The sequence below is a fragment of the Coenobita brevimanus genome, chromosome 50, assembly GCF_032717465.1.
Source record: "Coenobita brevimanus isolate Jiangsu-jjx chromosome 50, ASM3271746v2, whole genome shotgun sequence".
Lineage (NCBI taxonomy): Eukaryota > Metazoa > Arthropoda > Malacostraca > Decapoda > Coenobitidae > Coenobita > Coenobita brevimanus.
In genome coordinates, this window is record NC_137003.1 from 55,419,158 (window position 1) to 55,442,063 (window position 22,906).

Here is a 22,906-nt window from a genome sequence, read left to right on the forward strand (position 1 = left end):
GCCATCAGGTTTTAATTTGGAGTTTTCTTTCTCCTAGGAGACCCGCCGTCCAACATATCCCAAGGGACAGATTTTACATCACAGAAGATATATGTACAGTATTTGTGGTAGTCTCAGTACAGATTCAAACTTTGCAAATGTGACACAGTTCCCCGCTGACGGTGCTGTGCAAGGCCAGCTACAGGACTTTTGGCGTCTCACCATTACCATGATAGTATCCTCCAGAGAAGATGACAGCCAACCACCTCTCATACTGGACATTGTAACTTAAAATGATAGGACAGTTTTGGTCACAATATTGAAGCTTAAACACAATTTCCAGACGTGGGCACTGTTGTTGTTCCCCCAATTTCATATGGGCGTGAACTCGGTGGACTACAAGCTGAAGCTCACCGTTCCTGCAGTCCAATATCTTCCTTTCAGAGGATAGGGGGGGAACTGCGGGAAGCAGGTATAACCAGACAGTTATATTAGCGCCACCATGTGAAGGTGTCACACTCCAGCAACACAGGCATATGTAGTTATAACTTCTACAAAAAAACAAGCAGTCTTACATACCATACAACTGGAACTCAATACAGTTCGTAAGTACTGTAGTCTATGAAGCCTGTGGACCCACCAGTCAGGATAGGAATGAGTTGCTGCGGCGTGCCATCGCCGACGATGTTGTATCCCTCCATGACAAGGCCCCCCAGCACCTCTGTCAGGAAGGCGTAGGACTTGGGCAGGGTGCGGATGAAGGTGTTGCGGGAGAGGGAGTCAAAGCCAATCATTAGTAGGTTCAGCTTCAGGCCGTCAGAGGGCGTGTTGCTCCACCCTGCCCTGGTGACGATGTCCTCGTCGGCGCGAATGCCTGCCATGGTGTTTTCCCACCTGTATGTAGGCACACAGGTTGGTACGCAGGCAGAGAAGTGGGTAGGTAGGTGGGTTATTACAGTAGGTAAACAGATAGATAGGTAAGTATGTAGGCAATAGGGTAAGTAAGAAGGAAGACTAGTATGTAAGTAGAAAGTTGGGTAAGATGACAAAGAGGTTGGTAAGTACACACAGGTAAGTAGGCACAGAACGAGGTAAATAAGAGCGCGCGCGCGCACGCACGCACGCACGCACGCACGCACGCACGCACACACACACACACACACACACACACACACACACACACACACACACAGGTAAAAATATATAAACAAATGACTCTGCTCTCCACACCTGTAAGTGCGATCACATGAGCAAGTCAAAGAAGAGGCCAGGTAAGTGATGATTAAGTGGGTCAGTAGGAAAAGAGCCAGGCAGAGAGACAAGTGGGTAAACAGACCACAAAGTAAGTACGTCGACAAGCGATGGCAGACTCCCACCTACACACAGAGAGGTAAGTAACGAGGACGTCAGTAGTCGGGTTAAATACATAGATACGAAGGTAAGTAGGTAAACACATAAGCGGGTAAGTAGGTAAACACAGACAGGTAAGTAAGTATACAAAAAGTTAAGCAAGTAAACTGACTGATAACAAAGATGTAAGTAGGTAAACAGATATATAAGCAGGTAAGTATGCAAGGATGTAAGTACAGTAGGTAGAGATAACGGGGAAGTATGCCCTATACAAACAGGTGAGTAGGCAGGAAGACAACTGATCACGTAAGTATAGAGACGCCAGTAGGCATGAAAACAGACAAGCATATAAGTATTCAGAGAGGTAAGTAGGTGCTGGACTTGTTTTCTCTCACCTGTAAGTACGAGAAGGTAAGTACGCAGTGAAAAGGGGAAGGTAGGTATACTCTGACAACTTTAACCTGGTCAAAATCCCGCCATCTCTCCATCTTGAAAGCTGATACGTAACACGAGATTAACACTGTCCTATGATGCTAGTCACGAGGAAGTGCAGTGCCATGGAAACGGATACAAAGCCGTAGTATTTTCTTGTTCTGTCACTCAGCTACGAGGTATGAACGAAAATCTAGGCAAAAGGAGACAATGAAGTGGGTAGGTAGGCATGGAGGTAAGTAGGTAGACAAAGAGGTATGTGGGTAGGTAAGTAGGTAGACAAGGAAGTAAGTAGGTAGACAAGGGGGTATGTAGGCAGACTAGGAGGTATGTGGGTAGGTACGGAGGCAGACAAGGATGTAAGTAGGTAGAGAGGGATGTACTGTATGTGGTTAGACAATGTGTGTAGGTAGGCAAGGAGGTGTGTAGGTAGGCAAGAAGGTATGTAGGCAGACAATGTGTGTAGGCAGGCAAGGAGGTATGAAGGTAGGCAAGGAGGTATGAAGGTAGGCATGGAGGTATGTAGGTATGCGGAAGTAGGCAAAGTAAAGGAAGTAGGTAAAGAAATATATACTCGTTAAATAAGGAAGCTTCGTGGCACCTCCTCCACTGCGATTTATTCTATATCACTTTAACATTTTCAGGTTCCTATGACTCACTCGGGGAAAAAAAAAAAAAAAAAAAAGCCTGGTGCCCGCTGCCAACCAACACCTAAAGCCGTTCTACAGGTACAGCACAGTATACACCGTGTAGGGATCCAACGCCCCCTTGTGCTACATGGTGCCTCATTGTGGGAAAACCAGAGTCCTTCCCACGGCGAGGTGCAGGGAAATATGAGGGGGCATGGTTCCCGGGTGGACGCCGCACCTGCTCCATCAAGGATGCACACAGCCACCAGGCCACGTGTGGGCTTCTCGTCAGCGTCAAGATAGCATGTATACCTGATTAATGAACTGATAAATGAGACCGCGAAGTTTACGCAAGCGAAAAAAGTAGTACAATAGTGAGATGGACGCCCAGTGTTTATAGATAAGAGAGAGAGAGAGAGAGGGGGGGGGGGACAAAGGGTACTCACGTCTGTCCATCGTCAGCGGTGCAGGACACACTATAGAAGTCTGTGTTGGTGAGGGTGAAGGTGTCGTGTGTGGTGGTGGACAGGCCTCTCTTTACCTCTAGGTCCCCATCCCGTAGCACCTCTGTAATAAACATGGTACGGGTTACACACACACACACACACACACACACACACACACACACACACACACACACACACACACACACACACATACACACACACACACACCGCTTGCTGGTGCAGTGGTAACGTTCTCGCTTGCCATCTGGTAGACGGGAGTTCGCGCCTCGCTCAGGTTGCGAAAAGTTTCACTGACGAAGTGGGTGGTTACTGTCCCCCTTGAGCAAGGGGATGGGTGTGTGGGTGGGTGAAGGTCACAGCCTTGCCCTTAGATCGGACTATATGAGCTCTCAGCTTCCTTCCGGGAGGGTAAAATGCTGACGATCACGACCACCACGTGATCCTAACCGACCCGGTGAATTACACACACACACACACACACACACACACAGATAATCCTAACCTGATCTGTATTCCAAACCCAAATCAGATTCTCAATATCGTTTAATAAAACTGTTTCTTCCTACTTACACCGGCATACCAGCTTGTCTCACAGCGGCGTCGGACATACCACATCAGTGTTAATCAGATTAGGTAGGCGAGAGATAAGCTTATCACACAGGCAACGCACTGTAAACTGGGACGCGATTCATAAAACACGTTAATCAACCTTCCCCACCACACCATCTGTAATTGTATTTTTGCTCCCGACTAGCGACTGAACCTTAACTTTTCATCTTTTACACGAAAATATGCGTCACTGGATTAAAGGGGCCAACCCACTTTCACGATGGACATGTCACGTCATTACTTACATTATTTGGGTGTGATGTGTGTGATTACAGATTAGGAACGGAAGTACTTCGCGTTAGAGGGGTTAGATTTGCGAAAGAGGGCGAGTTAGGTTAGGCAGGTTAGGTAAGGGAAAAGTGGTAGACTAGGTTAGAGAGTATTAGATAATTTAGGTTGGCTGGGTTAGGACTGGGAATGAGAGTGGATTAAATTTAGTAAGTTAAGTTACACTGAGAAAAAGAAATAGTTTGGTTAGACGGGTATGATTAGGAAAACAATGGGTAGCATTATGTTAAGAAAGGTGGGAACGTTAGGTTTGGGAAACGGGATAGGTTAGGGTAGGCAGGTAATGTTAGGGAATGAGGCTGGTTAGGCATATGGAGTGAGGGTAGGTTTGTTTAGAGACACTAGTGGTTTACGTTAGGTTAGGAGAGAGAGAGAAAGGGGCTAAGACAGATGTGGCTAGATTAGATTAGGCTAGAGAAAGGGAGCAGATTAGATAGGTTAGTTTACGGAAAGTGAGTGGGTAGGGTAGGGTAGGGCAAAGGGGTTACGTTAGGGTAGGGTAGGACAAGGGGGTAACTTTGGTTAGGGAAACGGGATATATTAGGTTAAGGAAAGAGGGTAGGTCAGGATAGACAGGTTAGGTTAGGTCAGTATATCAGGGTGGGTTAGGTTAGGCAGGTTAAGTTAGGTTAGTATATGTCACGGTGGGTTAAGTTAGACAAGTTAGGTTAGGTTAGTATGTCAGGGTATGGTGGTACCTTTAACGAGGCCACACCGATGCACTGACTGATTGACTGAGGGACTATGACTAATGAATAACTGACAAACTGATGAAAAGCTGACTGACTGATAAAGCGCTGACCGAATGACTGATGAAGGACTGACATATTGACTGACGAATAAGGAGTCAACTAGTTAATGAAATTTAAATAAATAAGGAGGAAGTGATTGATTGATGAAGAGCGAACTGACTGACTAATGAAGAAATGACCTGACTGAGAAGATAAACTGGCTGAATGACTGATCGATGATAAGGAGCTGACTGACTAACTGATAAATTTACCGACTGGCTGAAAAAGAACTGGCAGACTGACTGATACGGAACTGAATGACTGACTGATGAATACTGACAATTTTGAAGAAGTGACTGACTGATAAATGATTGACTGTATGATGAATAACTGAATGACCAACTGTTCAAAAGGTGAACTACTGACTGACGGACTGGCTGCTGAAGAACTGCAATCTGTTTCAACCTGACAGAGCTAACCCACTCACACAACTTCAATATTGAGTTGTGGATGCATGAACACTGATGAGATAGGAATGAGTCTCCTTGGTTACTTTTATTTCAACACTCCTATCAACACAAGGCCATCACCCAAGCTGATAAAAGTGTTGGGTGGATCAGCAGGTCAATCCCGCGGCGCAAATGAGAGATTCCTGGATGAAATTTCCCCCCCCCCCACTGTTTCTATTCAAACAGCATCTGAATTAGGGACCTGGAAATAACACCGTCGTCGCGCGCTGTACTCTAGCGAAAGATTGGCATTTTTATTCGCAGTCTTCGTCTTGTAAACACACACACACACACACACACACACACACACACTAATGGTGCGTACGTAAACAAGCTGTAAATGTGTACTATAGGTTACCGTGTGTGTGTGTGTGTGTGTGTGTGTGTGTGTGTGTGTGTGTGTGTGTGTGTGTGTGTGTGTGTGTGTGTGTGTGTGTGTGTGTGTGTGTGTGTGTGTGTGTGTGTGTGTGTGTGTGTGTGTGTGTGTGTGTGTGTGTGTGTGTGTGTGTGTGTGTGTGTGGACGTAACTAACCTGTAAATGTGCACTGTATATCGCCGTGTTTGTGTTTGGCCTGCGTGGTGATGGTAGCGGTCGATCCGTTGATAACCACCCACTCTGGCTCTGGGCTACACTTGAGGGGGTCAACCTGGTGGAAGAACTTGTAGATCTCCGGACTGGTTACCTCCAGCACAGGGTGCTGACACGCCAGGTGGGACGGGCTGCCGCATCACACACACAGACGCGTTAAAATTAAATAAATTAGGGAAAGGGGGTAGGCTAGGTTAGACACAGCAAGTCACATTAAGTTAAAGAAAGGGGATAAATCTGATTACATGGGTTAGGTTGGCTTAAAGAAATGGAGTAGGTCTGGTTGCGTTAATTAAAGGAGGAAGGGTTGGTTAGTAAATGTGCATATAGTGGTTCCTCCGACGAGGCCAAATTAATGTAGCGACTAAATGACCAACATTCTTTCTGATAAAGGAACAGACTGACTGACAGACAACTGAGTACTGAGGATGGAATGACTGCTCGCTGAACTAGTAGAATCCGTTTGTTTTATGTATACGATAACTTAAGTCCATGAAAATCTATACGTACAGTATGAAATGTCTCGCAAACGATTAAGAACCTGGTAACTTAATGACTGAATTGAGTAACAGCTGGAATATTATAGGTCTGAGAGATCCACATAAAAGACGAAAATTTAAATTTGCTCCACGACAGCAACCACCTACAGTATTGTACTACAGAGGCAGGCAGAACACAGAAGTTATTGGTGTAGGATTTCTAATTAACAGAAATATTGGCGAGAACACTGTTAGAGTCAGCAGTGTGTCTGACTGACTAGCATGGATTGCAATTAGACTATGCAAAAGATACACCCACATATTAATACAAGTCTTTGCACTCACTTCCCAAATCACAGATTAAAAAAAAAAATCTATGACATCTCCAAGATTTTGAAAGAATGAAAGACAAGATATACAAAGTTGGCAAATCGAAAAATGGAGAAGCATGTATGGGAAAACTCGAAGTAGGAGACAGGTACGACAGAGGTAAAACTGAGGAATATTTTGCTGAAATGTGTAACACGAGAATAATGGGCACATTTTCCACAAAAGAACAGGGAGAAAAATGGACCTGGTGAAGCCAACATGGAGAAGAAAGAATGAAATCGATTTCATTATATCAGATAATTACAACACGATCACGAATGTCACAATTATCAACAAAGTAAATCTAGGAAGTGACCACAGAACGGTGGGATGCACAGCCAGAATCAAATTCAGAAGTCAAAGATTTTTGAAAATAAATGGTATGCCAAATAAAATAAGTGAAAACAAAGTTGCTTTTCAGTTAGACATAAAGAACACATTTCAAAGTTATGCTGAGATACTGATAAGCTGAATGATAAACAAACAAAAGTGTTAAGGGAATCAGCAGAGGTAGCAGCGATGTTATTAACCTTCTTTGCATATACTATGTCTGCGAAGCCCCATAAGAAGAAATCCAAAGCGGTTACATCCGGGGAACGAGGCTGTGGAGTAGGGACATCTCGCCCAATCCACGATAAGGGAACTTTCATTGGGGAACCTACGCAAATCTAAACCCCCGTGTAAGAGAAAAAAAAAATGCTGTAAAAACACCGAGATCTTTTATCAGTAACATCAAATATTATATATATCACAGTAAAAAAAAAATAGGAGTCATAACCAGGCGAATAATTTACGGACACCCTATATACTGCAATATATATATATATATATATATATATATATATATATATATATATACAAACACAATTAAGAAAGGAAAAATGGCAGACGGATTAATATTGTGGTGGTTCAGACGGTGCGTGCAGCGTGAGGCTGGCTTGTGTTGGTGGGAAGAGGGAGGGAGCTGGTCGGGAGGGGAAGGATAGGAAAGGTGGGATGGTGGGGAAGGGAGAGGTGGGGTGCTGCTGGGGAGGGGAGGGGAGGGGAAGGATGGGGTGTCGGGGTGGCAGGGAGGGGAGGAGAGGGGTGTTGGGTGATGGAGAGGGGAGGGGAGGGGCGGGGGGTGTTGGGATGGTGGGAAGAGGAAAGCAGTTGGTGGGGAGGGAAGGGCTGGTAGGGTGGTGGGGAGGGGAGGGGAGTTAGGGTAGTGGGGAGGGGAAGGGAGGGGTGTTTGGGTAGTGGGGAGGGGAAGGGAGGGGTGTTTGGGTGGTGGGGAGGGGAGGGGTGTTAAGGTGGTGGGGAGGGGAGGGGCGTTAGGGTGGTGGGGAGGGGAGGGGCGTTAGGGTGGTGGGGAGGGGAGGGGCGTTAGGGTGGTGGGGAGGGGAGGGGTGTTAGGGTGGTGGGGAGGGGAGGGGAGTTAGGGTGGTGGGGAGGGGAGGGGAGTTAGGGTGGTGGGGAGGAGAGGGAAGTTAGGGTGGTGGGGAGGGGAGGGGTGCTGGGGTGGCGGGGAGGGAAGGGGTGGTGGGGAGGAAAGGGGTGTTAGGGTGGTGGGGAGGAAAAGGGTGTTAGGGTGGTGGGGAGGAAAGGGGTGTTAGGGTGGTGGGGAGGCAAGAGGCGATAGGATGGTGGGGAGGCAAGGAGTGGTGGGGAGGGAAAGGATGTTGGGGTAGTGATGGGTTGGAAAGGGGTGGTGGGGAGGAGAAGAGTGTTGGGGTAGTAGGGAGAGGAGGGGTGTTGGTATAATATGGAGGGGAGGGGTGTTGGGGTGTGGAGGGGTTATTAATAATCATCTAAATAATGCTGTCGCGGTCTTTCCACACAAAATCTGTCGTTTTCAAGTACTGCATTCTATTTCAAAGAACACCTTAAGAATACTGTTGTGCAATGACGCAAAACACATCACTCACACTACTTCACTCAATGTACGTGGCATTATGTGGTTTATGAGATGACTGTGTATGATGAGATACCCCTATTAACAATGGCTGATACTTCTGATTACTGCACAAGATCACAGTAAATACAGGGAAGCACAACACGCTAGTCCTTTCCCGTGAGAAAAGAAAGAAGAAACTTGAAACTGTTCATATCACTTGAGCAGCTTCAACAGCATCATATTAATACCAGAGAGAGAGAGAGAGAGAGAGAGAGAGAGAGAGAGAGAGCACATGAACAAAATGGTGCGATGACTCTTACAGGCCTGTGTTGTTTTGTGGTTGTGTACTCACATGTGTCTGGGGCTGAAGTTCTCCGGCCCACCCCCCACACGGGTCTCCACCTCAAGCCTACATGCACGGGACGGCACCACATCACAAGTAAGGTCACAAGGCTTAAATAAAATAGCTAGTGTGGTCAGGTAGGTGGGGTAAGGATAACACTGATATGCACGGTGCTGTATCGCGACCAACCTTCTCAGCTGTCCGAGTCTCGTGTGTTGCAGGGACGGTTCAATCAGTTACCTGCGTCTAACCTGCTTCATGATAACAATCATGAACTAAACCACCAATAAACGTAAATTGTCACTAAATCATGAAAAGGGTTATGAGATGCAGGAAATGATGCACAACAGACTCTGGCAGGGCTGACTGTGCCATGCCTGCAACACACGAGTGTGCAGAAGTTGAGCTGCAACGATGCATCACATGGACCTCCTTATTCACTGTCACCACAAAGTTCTCACACACCTGTGCACGATTACTGTAGGAATGAACAGTATGGGGACTGACAATGCGGCACTATTACAATGCCTGACTGAGTGGAAGCTTATCGCATGTCATTAGAGTCGCATGAAGTGTCCAACAATTACTATACTGTTTTTACTCTAACTTGGCCTAAAATTGCCATTATTTCATCTTGAATGGTGATTTGTCACAAAGGATTAATACTTCAATATTATGCTAGTCATAAAGAAGTGCTGTACTGCCTTCAGATGCTTCGTTTATCTTACAAGACTGCCTTCAGATGCTTCGTTTATCTTACAAGACTGCAAACAGTGACACAGTGAGCAATTACTTTCGAAACATATTGCCGTACTATGATTTACGGACCACAACAAACTTTTCAGAATATCATGTAAGTGTATTATAACTGTTCGAATAAAAAAGAAACAATTATTTTTTCCCGCAACTGTTCACATCCACAATAATCTACGACATGCAGGAAATCAAACACATAAGCCTGTTTTAACCACTATTACAGTGTACAGCTATACCCTTTTTGCTTTAAACTGACCGTGAACTGCCACCTCGCCATCTTGATTGCCGAGTAGTAATAACAAATTAATGCTAGAATATGATGTTAGTCACGAAGAAATACGATGGAAAGGGTGTAGTGCCGTAGCATTTTTCTGCCACTGAACAACATGAAATAAGCTGCAAGAGGATGAAAATCTGGACTAAGTAAAGGCGAAAAGAGTATACTTAGGGCAAGATAAATCCCTGCAAACCAAGAACATCCTTTTTCACTTTGTTATGTTAATGTCATGGCAATTTTATTCAACTGTGGAGACTAACTCGTAGTGAAGAGGTTAATAAGGTTACTGTATATCCAATCTCTCCAAAACTGAATAAAATCGTCCGGATATTACACTTACAGATGACATCATGGGAGTAAAGAGGTTCGTAAAGGAATGGCAGCCTAACATGACGACTTATGGTGAACTTGCATAAAAAGTATGTAAACAACAGCAGAAGGGCACGTTGACACCATCAGTACGGATACGCCATTTTCTTAATACTTTTGCTGCTGTCAGACGGTAAAATCCCTTCAAGCCGACGACGCGTTTTAATAGTTTATTCTTGCGTCTCCAAGTGACTGTTCAGCTTAGGAGGAGTCTGTCGTTGAGAAGAGGTGAGTGAAAAGCAATACCAGTATCTATTCTAACGTAAAATTGATTAATTGCACTAAGGAGATCGTGGCAGTGTAACAATAGAGGTCATTGCTGCCGCACAATTAACAACTAAAACATATACAGTTATATACATATATAGATAACAACATTAGTCATCTAACATTCAAGTTCACACACTACGTCGACACACCATAACTATGCATAAAAACAACAGTTAAAACTAAGCATAAAAAGTAAAGCTGTCTGAGGAAACCTGATTCCTCAACAAACGAGAAGGCGGCTCCTCCCGTCATACACGCGTCCTCATCAAGAACTGAGGAGAGAAGGTATGACCCACCTCCCGCCCTAAACCTGGAGAGGTATCGACGATGGGCATCCCCCAGACTGGGACACTGAAGTAAAAGATGCTGCACAGTCAATAGGACAGCTGTGCTGTGCTTTTTAAAATTTTATTCTTAATATATCCAGACGATTTTCAGTTTCGGGGAGCCTCTTACATATATATATATATATATATATATATATATATATATATATATATATATATATATATATATATATATATATATATATATATATATATATATATATATATATATATATATATATATATATATATATATATATATATATATATATATATATATATATATATATATATATATATAACCGCCACACTTATTCAGCTTAGAGGACCATTCGTGGTTGAGAGATTGAGGCAACTGTGATGTCTGACTCAGGGTCATATTCTAAGTGGCTGAAGATTTCGCAACTCCTCTTTCTTAGCGATTTATTAGGCACATTATACCTCAATATCCTCTTGTATACTACTGATGCAAACTAGATAGCGTCGATATCAAAACAATAATTATAAACAACGTACAAGACAACTGTTGGGTGTAAAATGCAAAATTAATCGGCAAGAATAAGGTACAACAAAGTCCCCTATGCCACCTACATTACGATCCTCAGTGCCCCCCTTCTCCCTCACAATATCTCATTCCAATAAGGCGCCCCATTAGGCCAGGTCCCGTTAATTGCAGTCTGAGCCTGATTGCCTAAGGCCCTAAGACAACCCTAAGGCCACATCCACACCAAATACTTGCTGGCGTGGGCGTTTGCAGCCAGGTGTGGGCGTGGCCTTCTGTGGGTAACGCTGACACATAATTCCCGCTCATACCAGCAAGCATTTGATGTGGGCGCGGCCTAACGTGAAAACCAATAGGAACAGTGTGTAACAAGTCTTACGGGAAATGTTTGGTCTCCTATCAAATGGTCTTGGTTGAAATCCTCAGCAGTCTGTCACACCACTTCGTGATAATACAGGTATATATTCATTTCTCGCAAGTTCTTGGCAAGATCCAGTATTTTGATTAGGCTTTCAGGATGATACAACACTACTTTCACATTCATAACCATTACAGAATGAAAAATATATATCTAACTTTACATATACAATTATTGTCGTTCATCACATGGTCTCTAGGACAGTTGTTTATTACCGTACTCATTCTGATTTACTGAAACTAAGTTGTAGATGTGCTTGTTACGATGAACATGCCACCAAGGAAGCGTAAATAGCTCGAACACGACAGACATCAGGATTAACCCTTCAGCCAGCGATGTACTTCTGTGTTTTGTTCTTGCTATCTTCAGACGATATTATTCAGCTCTGGGGACATCTCTTGTAGTTAGTGTTAGTGAAGGCTTCAGCTAACTCCCACAAATTCAAGTCTCCCCCTGAATAAAGTCATGCAGTAGAACCACGAATAAAAAAAAAAAAAAAAAAAAAAAAAAAACGCTTCATCGGAGTGAAGGGGCTAACCATGTAAGACCGTTCCTACCCCCCCAACACCCCAATCCTTATGGACGCCTACGCAGACGAATCAACTTTCGCACGTTTGTTCTGTCATTATGCAGAATCCCAACTCCTTTCTACTCAGCTGATGACCGAGTGTAGTTAGACTGCAGGGTCGATTTGACTAGTAACCAAGAAGAATCACCACTACCTCATTAGAACCATCGAATTTAACTCTACCTCAACTCGGTATTCAAGTTGTAGGAGTGGCACAGTTCCCTCAGGCGAAAACTAACAGACTACAGCTACCTCTTCAAATGTCTCTATCTCATGTTTTATTTTATATTAACTACTGTCTCCATTTTCTTATAGCCCAACTTATTCTTTCTTTGCTCTCTTTCTTCCCTACTCTTGGTCTCTTCCCCCCTCCCCCACCCGCAAACTGTTCCCTCCAAGAGATAATTAAAATAATAGAGAGTCAAATTCAAGATCCATTCATTTCGAGATGCCTGGACACACTGCATTTCCAAGACTGGAGGTCATAGGCAACAGGAAACAGACAGCTCCAGAGTTCACCTGTTGCATACATGAAGAACTGAATGTAATGGTTAATTCTTGCATCAGGGACCTGAGCAGAAAATGGATGAGATTGTTGTAAGACGGGTGCTACGCGCCTGCCATAGTGGCAGAGGGATGCAAGCAGACAGTTCAGATGAGCAGTGACCATTGAAGCAGCGATAGAAAAGAGATAACGATGCAACAGTGCGGCGAAGAGACAGACGTTGAAGGAAGCCACTAAGAGGAGGACAGTTTAATAAGAGAAAAAGCCTCTGACTCCACCTTGTTGAGAAGGGTTGTATGTAGCCTCCCCACACACGAGATTTATACTCAACATGGGCGAATAAAACCAGCGTATGAAGTCAACAGCTGCACAGGAGTAAAGAAGGCACACGGAGTCGGCTTAGCATATCTAACCTCTAGGAAGCAGATTTTACACGAGAATGAAAGAATGAAACCCCAAGTATATTCAAAGATGGTGCAGGATTGAGGTGGGTATTCTTAAAAATTAGAGGATATTCCTGTGGTAGATTAGGACAGGTCAAAAGATGTAAGAGCCGAGTTTTTGATTAATTAAAAACAAGATTATTTTTATCCCAATCAGAGATATGAGTCTTTTGATGCATTAAAAACAATATTACTCTTACCCCAATCAGAAATATGAGACAAGTCAGACCTTAAGCAAGCCTTAGCCTCATCCCTTGTTTGCTGAAGTACGGTAACTGCTGTGATGACGCTGCGGGAAGCAGATGGAAAGGTGAAGGGTGGAATCATCAGCGTATGAGTGAATATGGTTAGATATACACCCGCCAACAAAAGTCCTGACGCCTGGCCTCCCTCGTCATGAACCCCGTGATTCACAAACTCGTGAAACCGAAGCAGTAGACAACAATACCACTGGATGGCAGTGCGGTATGAGAGGGTGATGGGTAATGGGGTAGCGGGGTGTGGAGGCGGGAGGTAGTGAGGGAGTTCGGTAGCACGTCCAGGGTGGAGTATTCCACAGACTGATGGATCGTAAGATGTTTATGTTTCCTAAAATGATAATGATAATTACAGTTAGCAATTATTGTCGGACAGTCATACCGTTTTAGTAATGTTTTGTCATTACAATAATGTGTAGAGAAAAATGGTTAATGAGTTCCACTACGCTGTTACAATACTAAGAGAAGACTTAAAGGTAGTTTGTTTGTGACATTGTAATTCGCTTGTCGAACTATCATATTGCCTTTACTTTCACCAAGACCTACAGCATTATTACGAACATTATGATTTCAGTATCATAATATGCAGAGGTGAGTAATCTCTATTGCTGTAAAGAGTCAGTGCAACTGTTGCTATAATCAGCGATAAGGGTCAGTATGGGCGGACAGTAAGGGTTTAATAATTACTGCAAAACTCCTCCACAGCCATACACTGTATGTTGACAAGCAGAACATCAGTAAATGTCTTGGGAGGGTGATCTGCCGACAGTCACCACCTGGAGTGATACAAAGTGATTATAAGAAATGCCCTGTGCGCTATGATCCGCTACATTTTACAACTACTGTAATTATGAGACACGTCCCCGGTTTCCTCACGTCACTCTCGAGTCAAGAGTAGACCTCTCTCTCTCTCTCTCTCTCTCTCTCTCTGTATGGTACTGTATACAGGTCCAACAGCAAATGTGCCATAGTTAATGTCATTTATATAGGTCTCATACGCCTACATTACGAGACAATGTCTCCACGACCTGTGTTACTGCATCCATCGTGTCTGTGCACACACTCAACTCACTCGGCCAACATTATTCGCCGTCCCAGCCATCCCGCCACTCTCACCCTCTACACCATTCCCCATAAGGCACCATCCACCATACAGTATGTTTAGCAGTAGCATTGTCGATATCATTTATTATAATCATGTCAGCTCGAATTTTATGTGCTCTTACGTGAAATCCGTTTCCAATTGGAATATGTATAATAATATATTTGTTGAGTCTCATGGCACTGTAATTCAGTATGCTGAACTACTGTAATTCATAGCTTTGCGACAACACCTGTGTAGTTAGCTGTCTAGCCCCGATTGAAGGTACCAGTAACTTAATATGAATGGCATCCCCATTTTGTTGTATTTTGCAGTTAATGTTTAATACATCCAATGAATAAAATATGATCAGGTTCAGTGGTTACTCCACGGATTTCGGGTGCTGTCCCGTCACTGGGTAATGGATATAGGTGAAACGCAGTGGTGCTGATTCGTTGTCTTCATAAACACAGTATTGGTGATAATACCCGCAGGTCGATACTGTGGAAGTAGTTAACCTCACTATCATTATGCGCCCATAAACCCGATGTTCTGAAGCCAGCTTATTTGGGAATATAAGATGCTTATGGCACGAATGTTGCATGTCGTTTTATGCATATTGACATTACTGCAAAACATGTATAGAAATAAATACATCCATGTGTATAGGTTTATAGTCAAATTATTTTCCTTTTTAACAAGGTTTAATACCAGTATAATATTCATAATAATACGAATAGTAATAATACTACATTATTACACATGACGGTTTATATTACGCTGACTGAAAATAATATGTTATGTGCATAACATACAAGATGACCTACTGTATAGGCTACATTGCGCAGATATCAAGGACCTCTTAGTAACGTTCCCCACTAGGAGTACAGGTAAGTCTATTACACAATACAGTCATGTAAATACAACATAATTAACACATTACAAACACAGAATGTTAAACCATTACAAGCACTAGCCCCATTGTTACTGTAAACCGTTTAACAGCTTGTCGGTGTGATGGCTGTTTCACTAATTACGAATTGTGTTACCCCAACATACCACCCATTGTGGCTCGTATCGTTGATAATGGTAAGAGCGACACAGTTGTGTCCATACGATTTTACGGATGTAATAATGATGTCAAGTTAATTGTGGCTATACTGTAAGTCCTTGACGACATGCGGGGTGTTTCTGTAGTGTAAGTGTAATTTTACATATAATTGTCGGTTGACGTTACCCATTATGTGTAACAAGGTTAAATACAACTGACTTTTATCTATACACGGCAATGACAATACGTTAAAAATACTGTAGAATATCCTACAACATCACTAAATCAAACATAACCATCATACGAACCATCGGTCCACCTAATACTCCATCCTGGACATGCTAGCGAACTCCCTCACTACCTCCCGCCTCCACACCCCACTACCCCATTACCCATCACCCTCTCATACCGCACTGCCATCTATTGGTATTGTCTACTGCTTCGGTTTCACGAGTTTGTGAAGCACGAGGTTCATGACGAGGCAGGCCAGGCGTCAGGACTTTTGTTGGCGGGTATACAGCTTATGTCATTCATGAATAGATGGAAGAGAGCTGGTGATACAACAGGATCCTGAGTAACACCACTACTGATAGACCTGGGAGAAGAATGGTGGCAGTCTACAACAGCAGCTGTACAATGACCAGAAATGAAGCATGAGATAAAGGCACAGACAGGATAGAAACAGTCAGAGGGCGGTTTGGAAATTAAAGATTTGTGCCAGACTCGATCGAAAGCCTTTGTGATGTCAAGTGCAATGGCAAAGCCTTCGTCAAAGTCCCGAAAGGAGGATGAACACGAGTCTGAAAGGTAGGTGAGAAGATCGCCATTGGAGCGTCCCTGACGGAACCTATACTGACGATCGAAAAGAGGGTTATGGTAAGAAAGGTGCTTTATTTTATTTTATTTTATTTTAAGAATAGGTTCAAAACGTCTTCGGGACTGGCTGAATGAGAGCAAACTTCCAGCACGAGGGAAAAGTACAAGCTGACAAAGGCGAAAGAGGTTACTCAAGCAGGGTGTAGGCACATAAGCACAGTTCTTGAGGACAACAGGAGAAACCCCATCAGGCCCATATGCCATGTTCAGTGATAGCAGAAAACACATCAATTGATGAAATTTTAATGTTTGCTTGAGGAGGCCAGTGGGAAGAAGTGATGGAGAAACAGCACCGGAATCGTCTAAGACGGAACTGGAGCTAGGAGAAAGTCTGAGCGAAGAGTTTTACTTTATCAGTAGAAGGAACAGCTAGTCATCAGGGCGGAAAAGAGGAGGGAAGGATGATGAAGCAAAATTGTTTGAAAGGTTTTTGGCAAGATGCCAGAAGGAGCGGGAAAAATCTGAACTGGAGAGTTCAGAGCATTTAGTACGAATGAAATTATTTTTTAGCAGAGCGAAGATCAGTCTTGGCACGATTCCAGGCAGCAACATAGCCGAAGAGATGAGATTCAGGAGTAAGTTGGCTCTGGTACCTGTTGAAGGCCCCTCGCATTGTAGTCGACAGTATTAGAAAAAGCGTGATTAAACCAAGATTTTTTTTTTTTTATTAGTCACAGAATAAGAGAGAATATATACGTCCATGCCCGAGAGAATAACGCGACTGTAAGAGGACTAAGGGTGCCAGCATTACCACTCTCAGGCTCTTAAACCTGAGCTGAACAAACTCGCCCAACAGGACCACCACAAGGTTAATGTCACCTTGGGAGGCTTTCTATCACCTCACCCTTGCCCATATACAGGTTGGTCCAAAAATAGTGCTCCAGTAGAAACTCACCTGGTAGTATTTTGTATGTTGCAGGCTCCGTCTGCTGGCGTGATAGCGGGAGTGGCAGTAGAAGTATGAATAAATGAAGCAGGATGTATGCTGATAATCCTGACCGAGACGTCACACGAGAAACAGTCCGATGAGTGGAAGAGCGTTAAATATGGGCCACCCTTACTTTTATCTGGTTATATACAAGTATTTTACATAAACAGCATTATCGTCTAATTCCTTTCAAGCAGATGACGTACTTTTTACAGCATTCACGCTACCATAAGCTGACTTCTAAGAAACTGTCGGCGGGCCTCTTGCTGTGAAGGGGTTAATGAAGGCTATAACTAATCCATTCAGTTCGAAAAGCCTCTCCTACGCTGAATAATACTGCCTGAAAGCGGTAAAAAATAAAACGAAGATTACAATATCGTTGTCAAGTGATAGTACAATAACTGCGTTGGTTTAGACTGTGTTCTTCCCTTGTAGCTATGAATTCTGCACATTACACCTAATATTCTTTTGCATACTTTTAACAGGCCTAGTGTTTTAATTTCGATATGTTCTGCAGCCGAATTTTATAAGAGGACATTTACAAGCAACAGATGGATAGACAGAGACATTTGCCGGTAACGGGGAAAAGAAGCACTGAGGAGGTCACCAAACATTCTGAAAACTAACGAGACTACGGACTGCTTACTCTACGTGCCTTTGGTTTAACACCTTTCCTTTTGCGATTTATTCTGCATATTATAGCCCACTTCGATATCCTGTTGTGCTACTCATGAAATTTATCATTAAAGCGATGTAAATAACGTACGATAGCAAGACAATGGTAAGGAGTAACATGCAAAACTAATCGCTAAATGAGAGGTGCCATGTAGCCTGGTATGGTACTTAATAATGGCCCACGATGTGGCATCAAACAGGTTAAATGTGACAGTAATGAGGCTGACCTGAGGAGGACACGATCCCGTACATCTGCCAGTGAGTTCAGGGTGAAGAGATGGTAGACGCCCATGGCCGCAACCATAAGCACCAAACACCCCGCCACACGCCGCCCGTGGAACTTCACCACTGCCATTCTCACGCCCTCCCCCACGCCCTCACTGAACCACCTGTACGTGCACCGCCACACCCGACGCCTTTCCACACCTCCTGCCAGTGATGACTTTCCCGCACGTCCACCAGCCTCTCCTCAGTTGCAGCCAGTCCCCAGCCCAACAAGAACGTGGCGCCCTTTACAATCAGTACAGATGATGCGAGGCCAGAGTACTAGGTGTCTGCTGGAGTCACTATTCAGTCACGGTGCTGCTTCGTCCTATCCTGCCGGAGCACATAAACACTAAGTCTCGCGTTGTCTCTGGTTATCCACGATCTACATCTTCCCTAGTCCACACAGTACCCTGTCAGTGTCAGGGTTGGCGGAACGGAACAACAGCCACTGCCTACACCGATCACTGTATAAACACAACTGGACTCTCATAATACAAAGCATGAAGCGCTGATTGGCTACTGAAACAAAATGGGCGTGGCTTATACTCCTAGTTCCAAGACCATGTTCAGGTGGCGTTCCAGTGGATTTTATACATACGGTACGTCTGCTTACATCTCTACAACACTGAATAAGATATTTACAATGAATATCAGGCTGGCAGTATTTTAAGAAAATCTTTATTGTTCTCGCAGTCGGTATAAATTGTTATTCCTGACTCGTCCCAATTAATCTAATTTTTACACCAAAACAGAAGCTATATTAAACCTAGACTAATATGTTTTAATATAAATCTTATACACATTAAAATAAAATCGCCCACTTCCAAGAATCATATTAGATATAGCTTACATGCAGGATACCTGCCGACTTTCCAATATGCACCGAATTTGAAGAGGGGAAAGTCGTTCACTGTACCTAATCCGTGAACGTGAAATTAACCTCGTTCGGAGGGTAGCCTACAATTATCTAGAGATGCAGACACCTATCAATTTCTCGTCCAATATCACAGCACGGATATAGTTAACCGACAGTTATCTATACTACGACCAAAAGTAGTAACTTAAAATGAGGAGGTCATGAAATAAGCAACCGAACAGGGCACCGTGGAGGGGAAGCAATGACATGGATGAGTTACTGGATATAATGTAATTAGACACGTTCTAATAAAAGCACATTTCTCATTTAGACGAAACATACAAGATACATTCGAAGCGTAAATGGCAGAACTATAATAAATTGTAAACAGTCTACATAAACAGATTACCTTTCACTCTTTTCATGGTGTTTTATATACTGTAAAAGGACGAGACAAAATGCTACTGTAAATTAGCAATTGATGCTTTGAGGATATGCAGTATTTCCTACTGATTTACATCGTGGTTTCCTCTCTTCAGACACATGTTTATGCCCCTGGTAGAGGAATTCGTGCTTTGCCAGAGCGAGGGATCGACGCGAGCAAGAGTTATCGGAGACCGCCTTCTTTCCCCTACCGCGATCAATACCACACTGAGAGCCTTTTGGCCCCCAGCGGACCAGCCCCCACCCGGGCCTGCCCTCAGGGACAGCCACGTTTTAGATGCACAGCCTCTCTCTCGAAACTCGATTTCATTTTTGCAGGTAGAACAAGAAACAAGAGAAGGTTCTACACTCTCCCTTCACCATCTTTCTAGCCAAAAACATTATCATGGTTACAACATCGTAAGTTTGTGAATCCGGGCACTGGCTGGCCCACTACTGCCGCCTCCTCCCTTGTGTCCTCGGTCTCCTCGCTGAACTTCTTGCGTCATATTTACAAACTTTCTTGAGTTAAGTTATGTATACGTTTTTCTTTTTCTTTTACGTTTATATCTCGTCATGCAGCTATCAAACACTTCCAAAGTGTGAGGGACTTTTAGAGTGCAGTCATTCCCAATTCTGTCCTGCACCAGTTAGTGTGGTTGGCCATGTCATCCTGTGGGAATTTGATGCCCAAATTGAGACTTTTTTTTTTTTTTTTTTTTTTTTTTTTGCATCCTTTGGACACAACATTTAAGAAAATAGAGGGTGACAAATTTTCCGACCCCTTTAAAAGGGTCACGTGACTCCTCAATGATCTTGACCTTAATTTCACTACCCTGATGCAGAAATTGGCATATATCGGTTACGCCACCACATATTGAGATGATTTAAATATGTGAACTGATAATGTTTAGAACAACCAATCAATTCAGAAAGGTTTCAATGTCTTTAGGAATCAAGGTCAAGCTACAGGGCAAGGTCGAATGCGTTTAAACATACTTCTGAGCGTATGTTGAGATGAAAATGCTCTAAACCCAAATTACACTATTATTAATTTTATACTTTCAAATCACGTAAGATTTTCTTGTAAAGAAATCTGGGTAACTGTTTTGACCCCCTATTAAGGTGTTACTTGACCCCTAATGACCCTGACTTTCATTTTACCACTGTTATTCAGAGGGAGTAGAACGGAAGTTGGAGGAGTGGAGAAAGAAAATGGAGGATAGAGGACTTACAATTAGCAGGAGAAAGGCGGAATATCTATGCTTTAGGAGAACAGGGAGGGCGGACTAGACGCAGATATTAACCACAGGATACTCTGTAGGGGCAAATCCTGCTCAGTTACGGGATGAACCTTGGGAGTTGGAGGGCGTCATGTTGCCAGTATGATGCAGGTGGAAATGGGTTATTCCGAGGAGCATGTGCAGTTACATGGAGAGAGACTGACAAGTGAGGAAGCGAAAGGCCTTTGTGGTATGGATGTAGATGTGATAGGATGCATTAAGAGAAATACACTGAGGTGGTTTTGTCATGTGGAGAGGATTGTGAATGAGAGACTAACGAGGAGAGTGTATGCGAGTGAGATGCAGAGAGAGAGAGGGAGGGGGAGACCGAGGATAAGATTAAGGGATGGAGTGGAGAGGTATATGAGAGAGGGTATGAGTGAGTTGGGGGAAGGCAGCTTAATGGCAGGGGACAGCGAGATGGAGGCGATTTGTTTGTGGCCGCCCCTTACGGAATTAAGGCGTCTGACTATAGATAGAGACATGATGCGCGTTTTCACACATAACGAGTGAGCGAGTTTTTGTAACATCGTTTTTCCAATTGCACAGTATTGTTACGTCCCAGTTCCCCAAACTGCCACAGGCATCAACAGCAGTAGTACAATACAGGAAGGACGTTGCCCAGCGAGTTGTTGTTCTTATGGTCAGCCTTTAGGTGTGCAGTAAACAAGATCAGCTGAGGCGAAAATAAACACTGGCTTCTTAAAGTTCACTGTCTTTATTTTCCAAATAATTCCACTTAATGTTTTCCTAATTCCACTTAATGCTTTCCAACTGCACTATTCTCACAGGCACTGGAGCTATACACACTTTACCGATTGCAGTTACACTTAATGTTTAACAACACTTCACAGTTAGTACACTTAATGCTTGGTAACACTTCACTTATTACACAAGTACTGAAAATAATCTTCACTGACAGTAATTACACTTAATATTTGCCAGGAACTCTTCACAAGCTTCACTAACAGCAGTGCACTGATACTGCACTACACCAAAAACGAAAGCACTTTACTCAAACTGACTTGACACCTCACTAAACTTGTAATAATCCCTACCCCCATCTTATTTAAACTTGTATTGTTCTAGAAACGTCTACATTCTCAATCATTCTCGGACGTGCTGGTCTTGCATTAGCACCTAGTAACAACAGTTACCAACTAGGAGACATCAAAACATGCTAGAGTTTTCCTACATTACATAACACTCTAAATCATTTACCATACGAACTTAAACTACATAATTTAACAATCACTTAAATAAAACATTATTGAGAAAAAGAGCACAATAAATTAATGCATAACTTGCGAAATAACTACGCTTACAAACAGCAGGCTAACTGGCAACTCTGACTCGTACCGAAACTAACTACCGTAAATATCAGGAAACGTCGAGAAAGATCTCGACTACTTAACTGGCAAATCCCCTTTCATAACACTACCCCCTCCCTAGTTCTTTGTCGTCCCGACAAAACTAAACAGTATATACAAACATAAACCTTAATCTTAAGGAAACATCTAAATATGCACAAAATAATCCTTCAACTTATCAGGTCTTCTGCATCTGACGCTGGCCCTGTCACTGCAGTACAGCAGCATTTCTTCCTATGATTCCCATTCCTGCTACACTACATGACGTCTGTTCTTCTGTCTTCTTGCACGCTATTCATCAAGATTCTCCTGCATTTCCTCAATGGTGATACTTCCTGGGAAAAACTGGCTGGTTGTTCCCCCTCGTCACCAGCTTTCACTAATGTACCCTCATCGTTCTTATGTGAACACTCACAGCTGAAGTGTCCCACCTCACCACATGTCCAACACGCTTTTGTTGCAACTGAAGAACTCCTTGCACTGCTCTCTCCTTGTTCCTTCTTCCGTTCGTGAGAGTCCTCCTTCTTGTACCTCGACTTTCTGCAGAACCAGCAGCCTCCTCCTGTCTTCTCCTGTTCCCTCTTCCACTTGTAGCAGTACTCTTTTCTGTGTCCTGGCTTTTCACAGTACCAGCAACTTCCCTCAAATTTTTCCTTTTCACATACCTGCTCCTTTCTTGCCTTGGATCCTGCACTACGACCTGCCTGAAAGGTGGATGTACTGGACCTGACGTAGGACTCAAATTCTACAGTAGA

General features: G+C 43.5%; 1 protein-coding gene across 1 annotated transcript in view; it reads right to left on the bottom strand.

Annotated features, from left to right (window-relative positions):
* Positions 1–18,307, bottom strand: part of LOC145399676 (uncharacterized) — a 38,372-nt gene extending 20,065 nt beyond the window's left edge. The window contains exons 1-6 of the mRNA XM_080272219.1: positions 18,180–18,307; positions 17,735–17,742; positions 9,747–9,783; positions 5,527–5,714; positions 2,837–2,957; positions 620–873 (exon numbers count right to left, since the gene is read on the bottom strand). Coding sequence (XP_080128345.1) covers positions 620–873; positions 2,837–2,957; positions 5,527–5,714; positions 9,747–9,783; positions 17,735–17,742; positions 18,180–18,307 — 736 coding nt within the window. The remainder of the gene's footprint in view (positions 1–619; positions 874–2,836; positions 2,958–5,526; positions 5,715–9,746; positions 9,784–17,734; positions 17,743–18,179) is intronic.
* Positions 18,308–22,906: the final 4,599 nt, after the last annotated feature.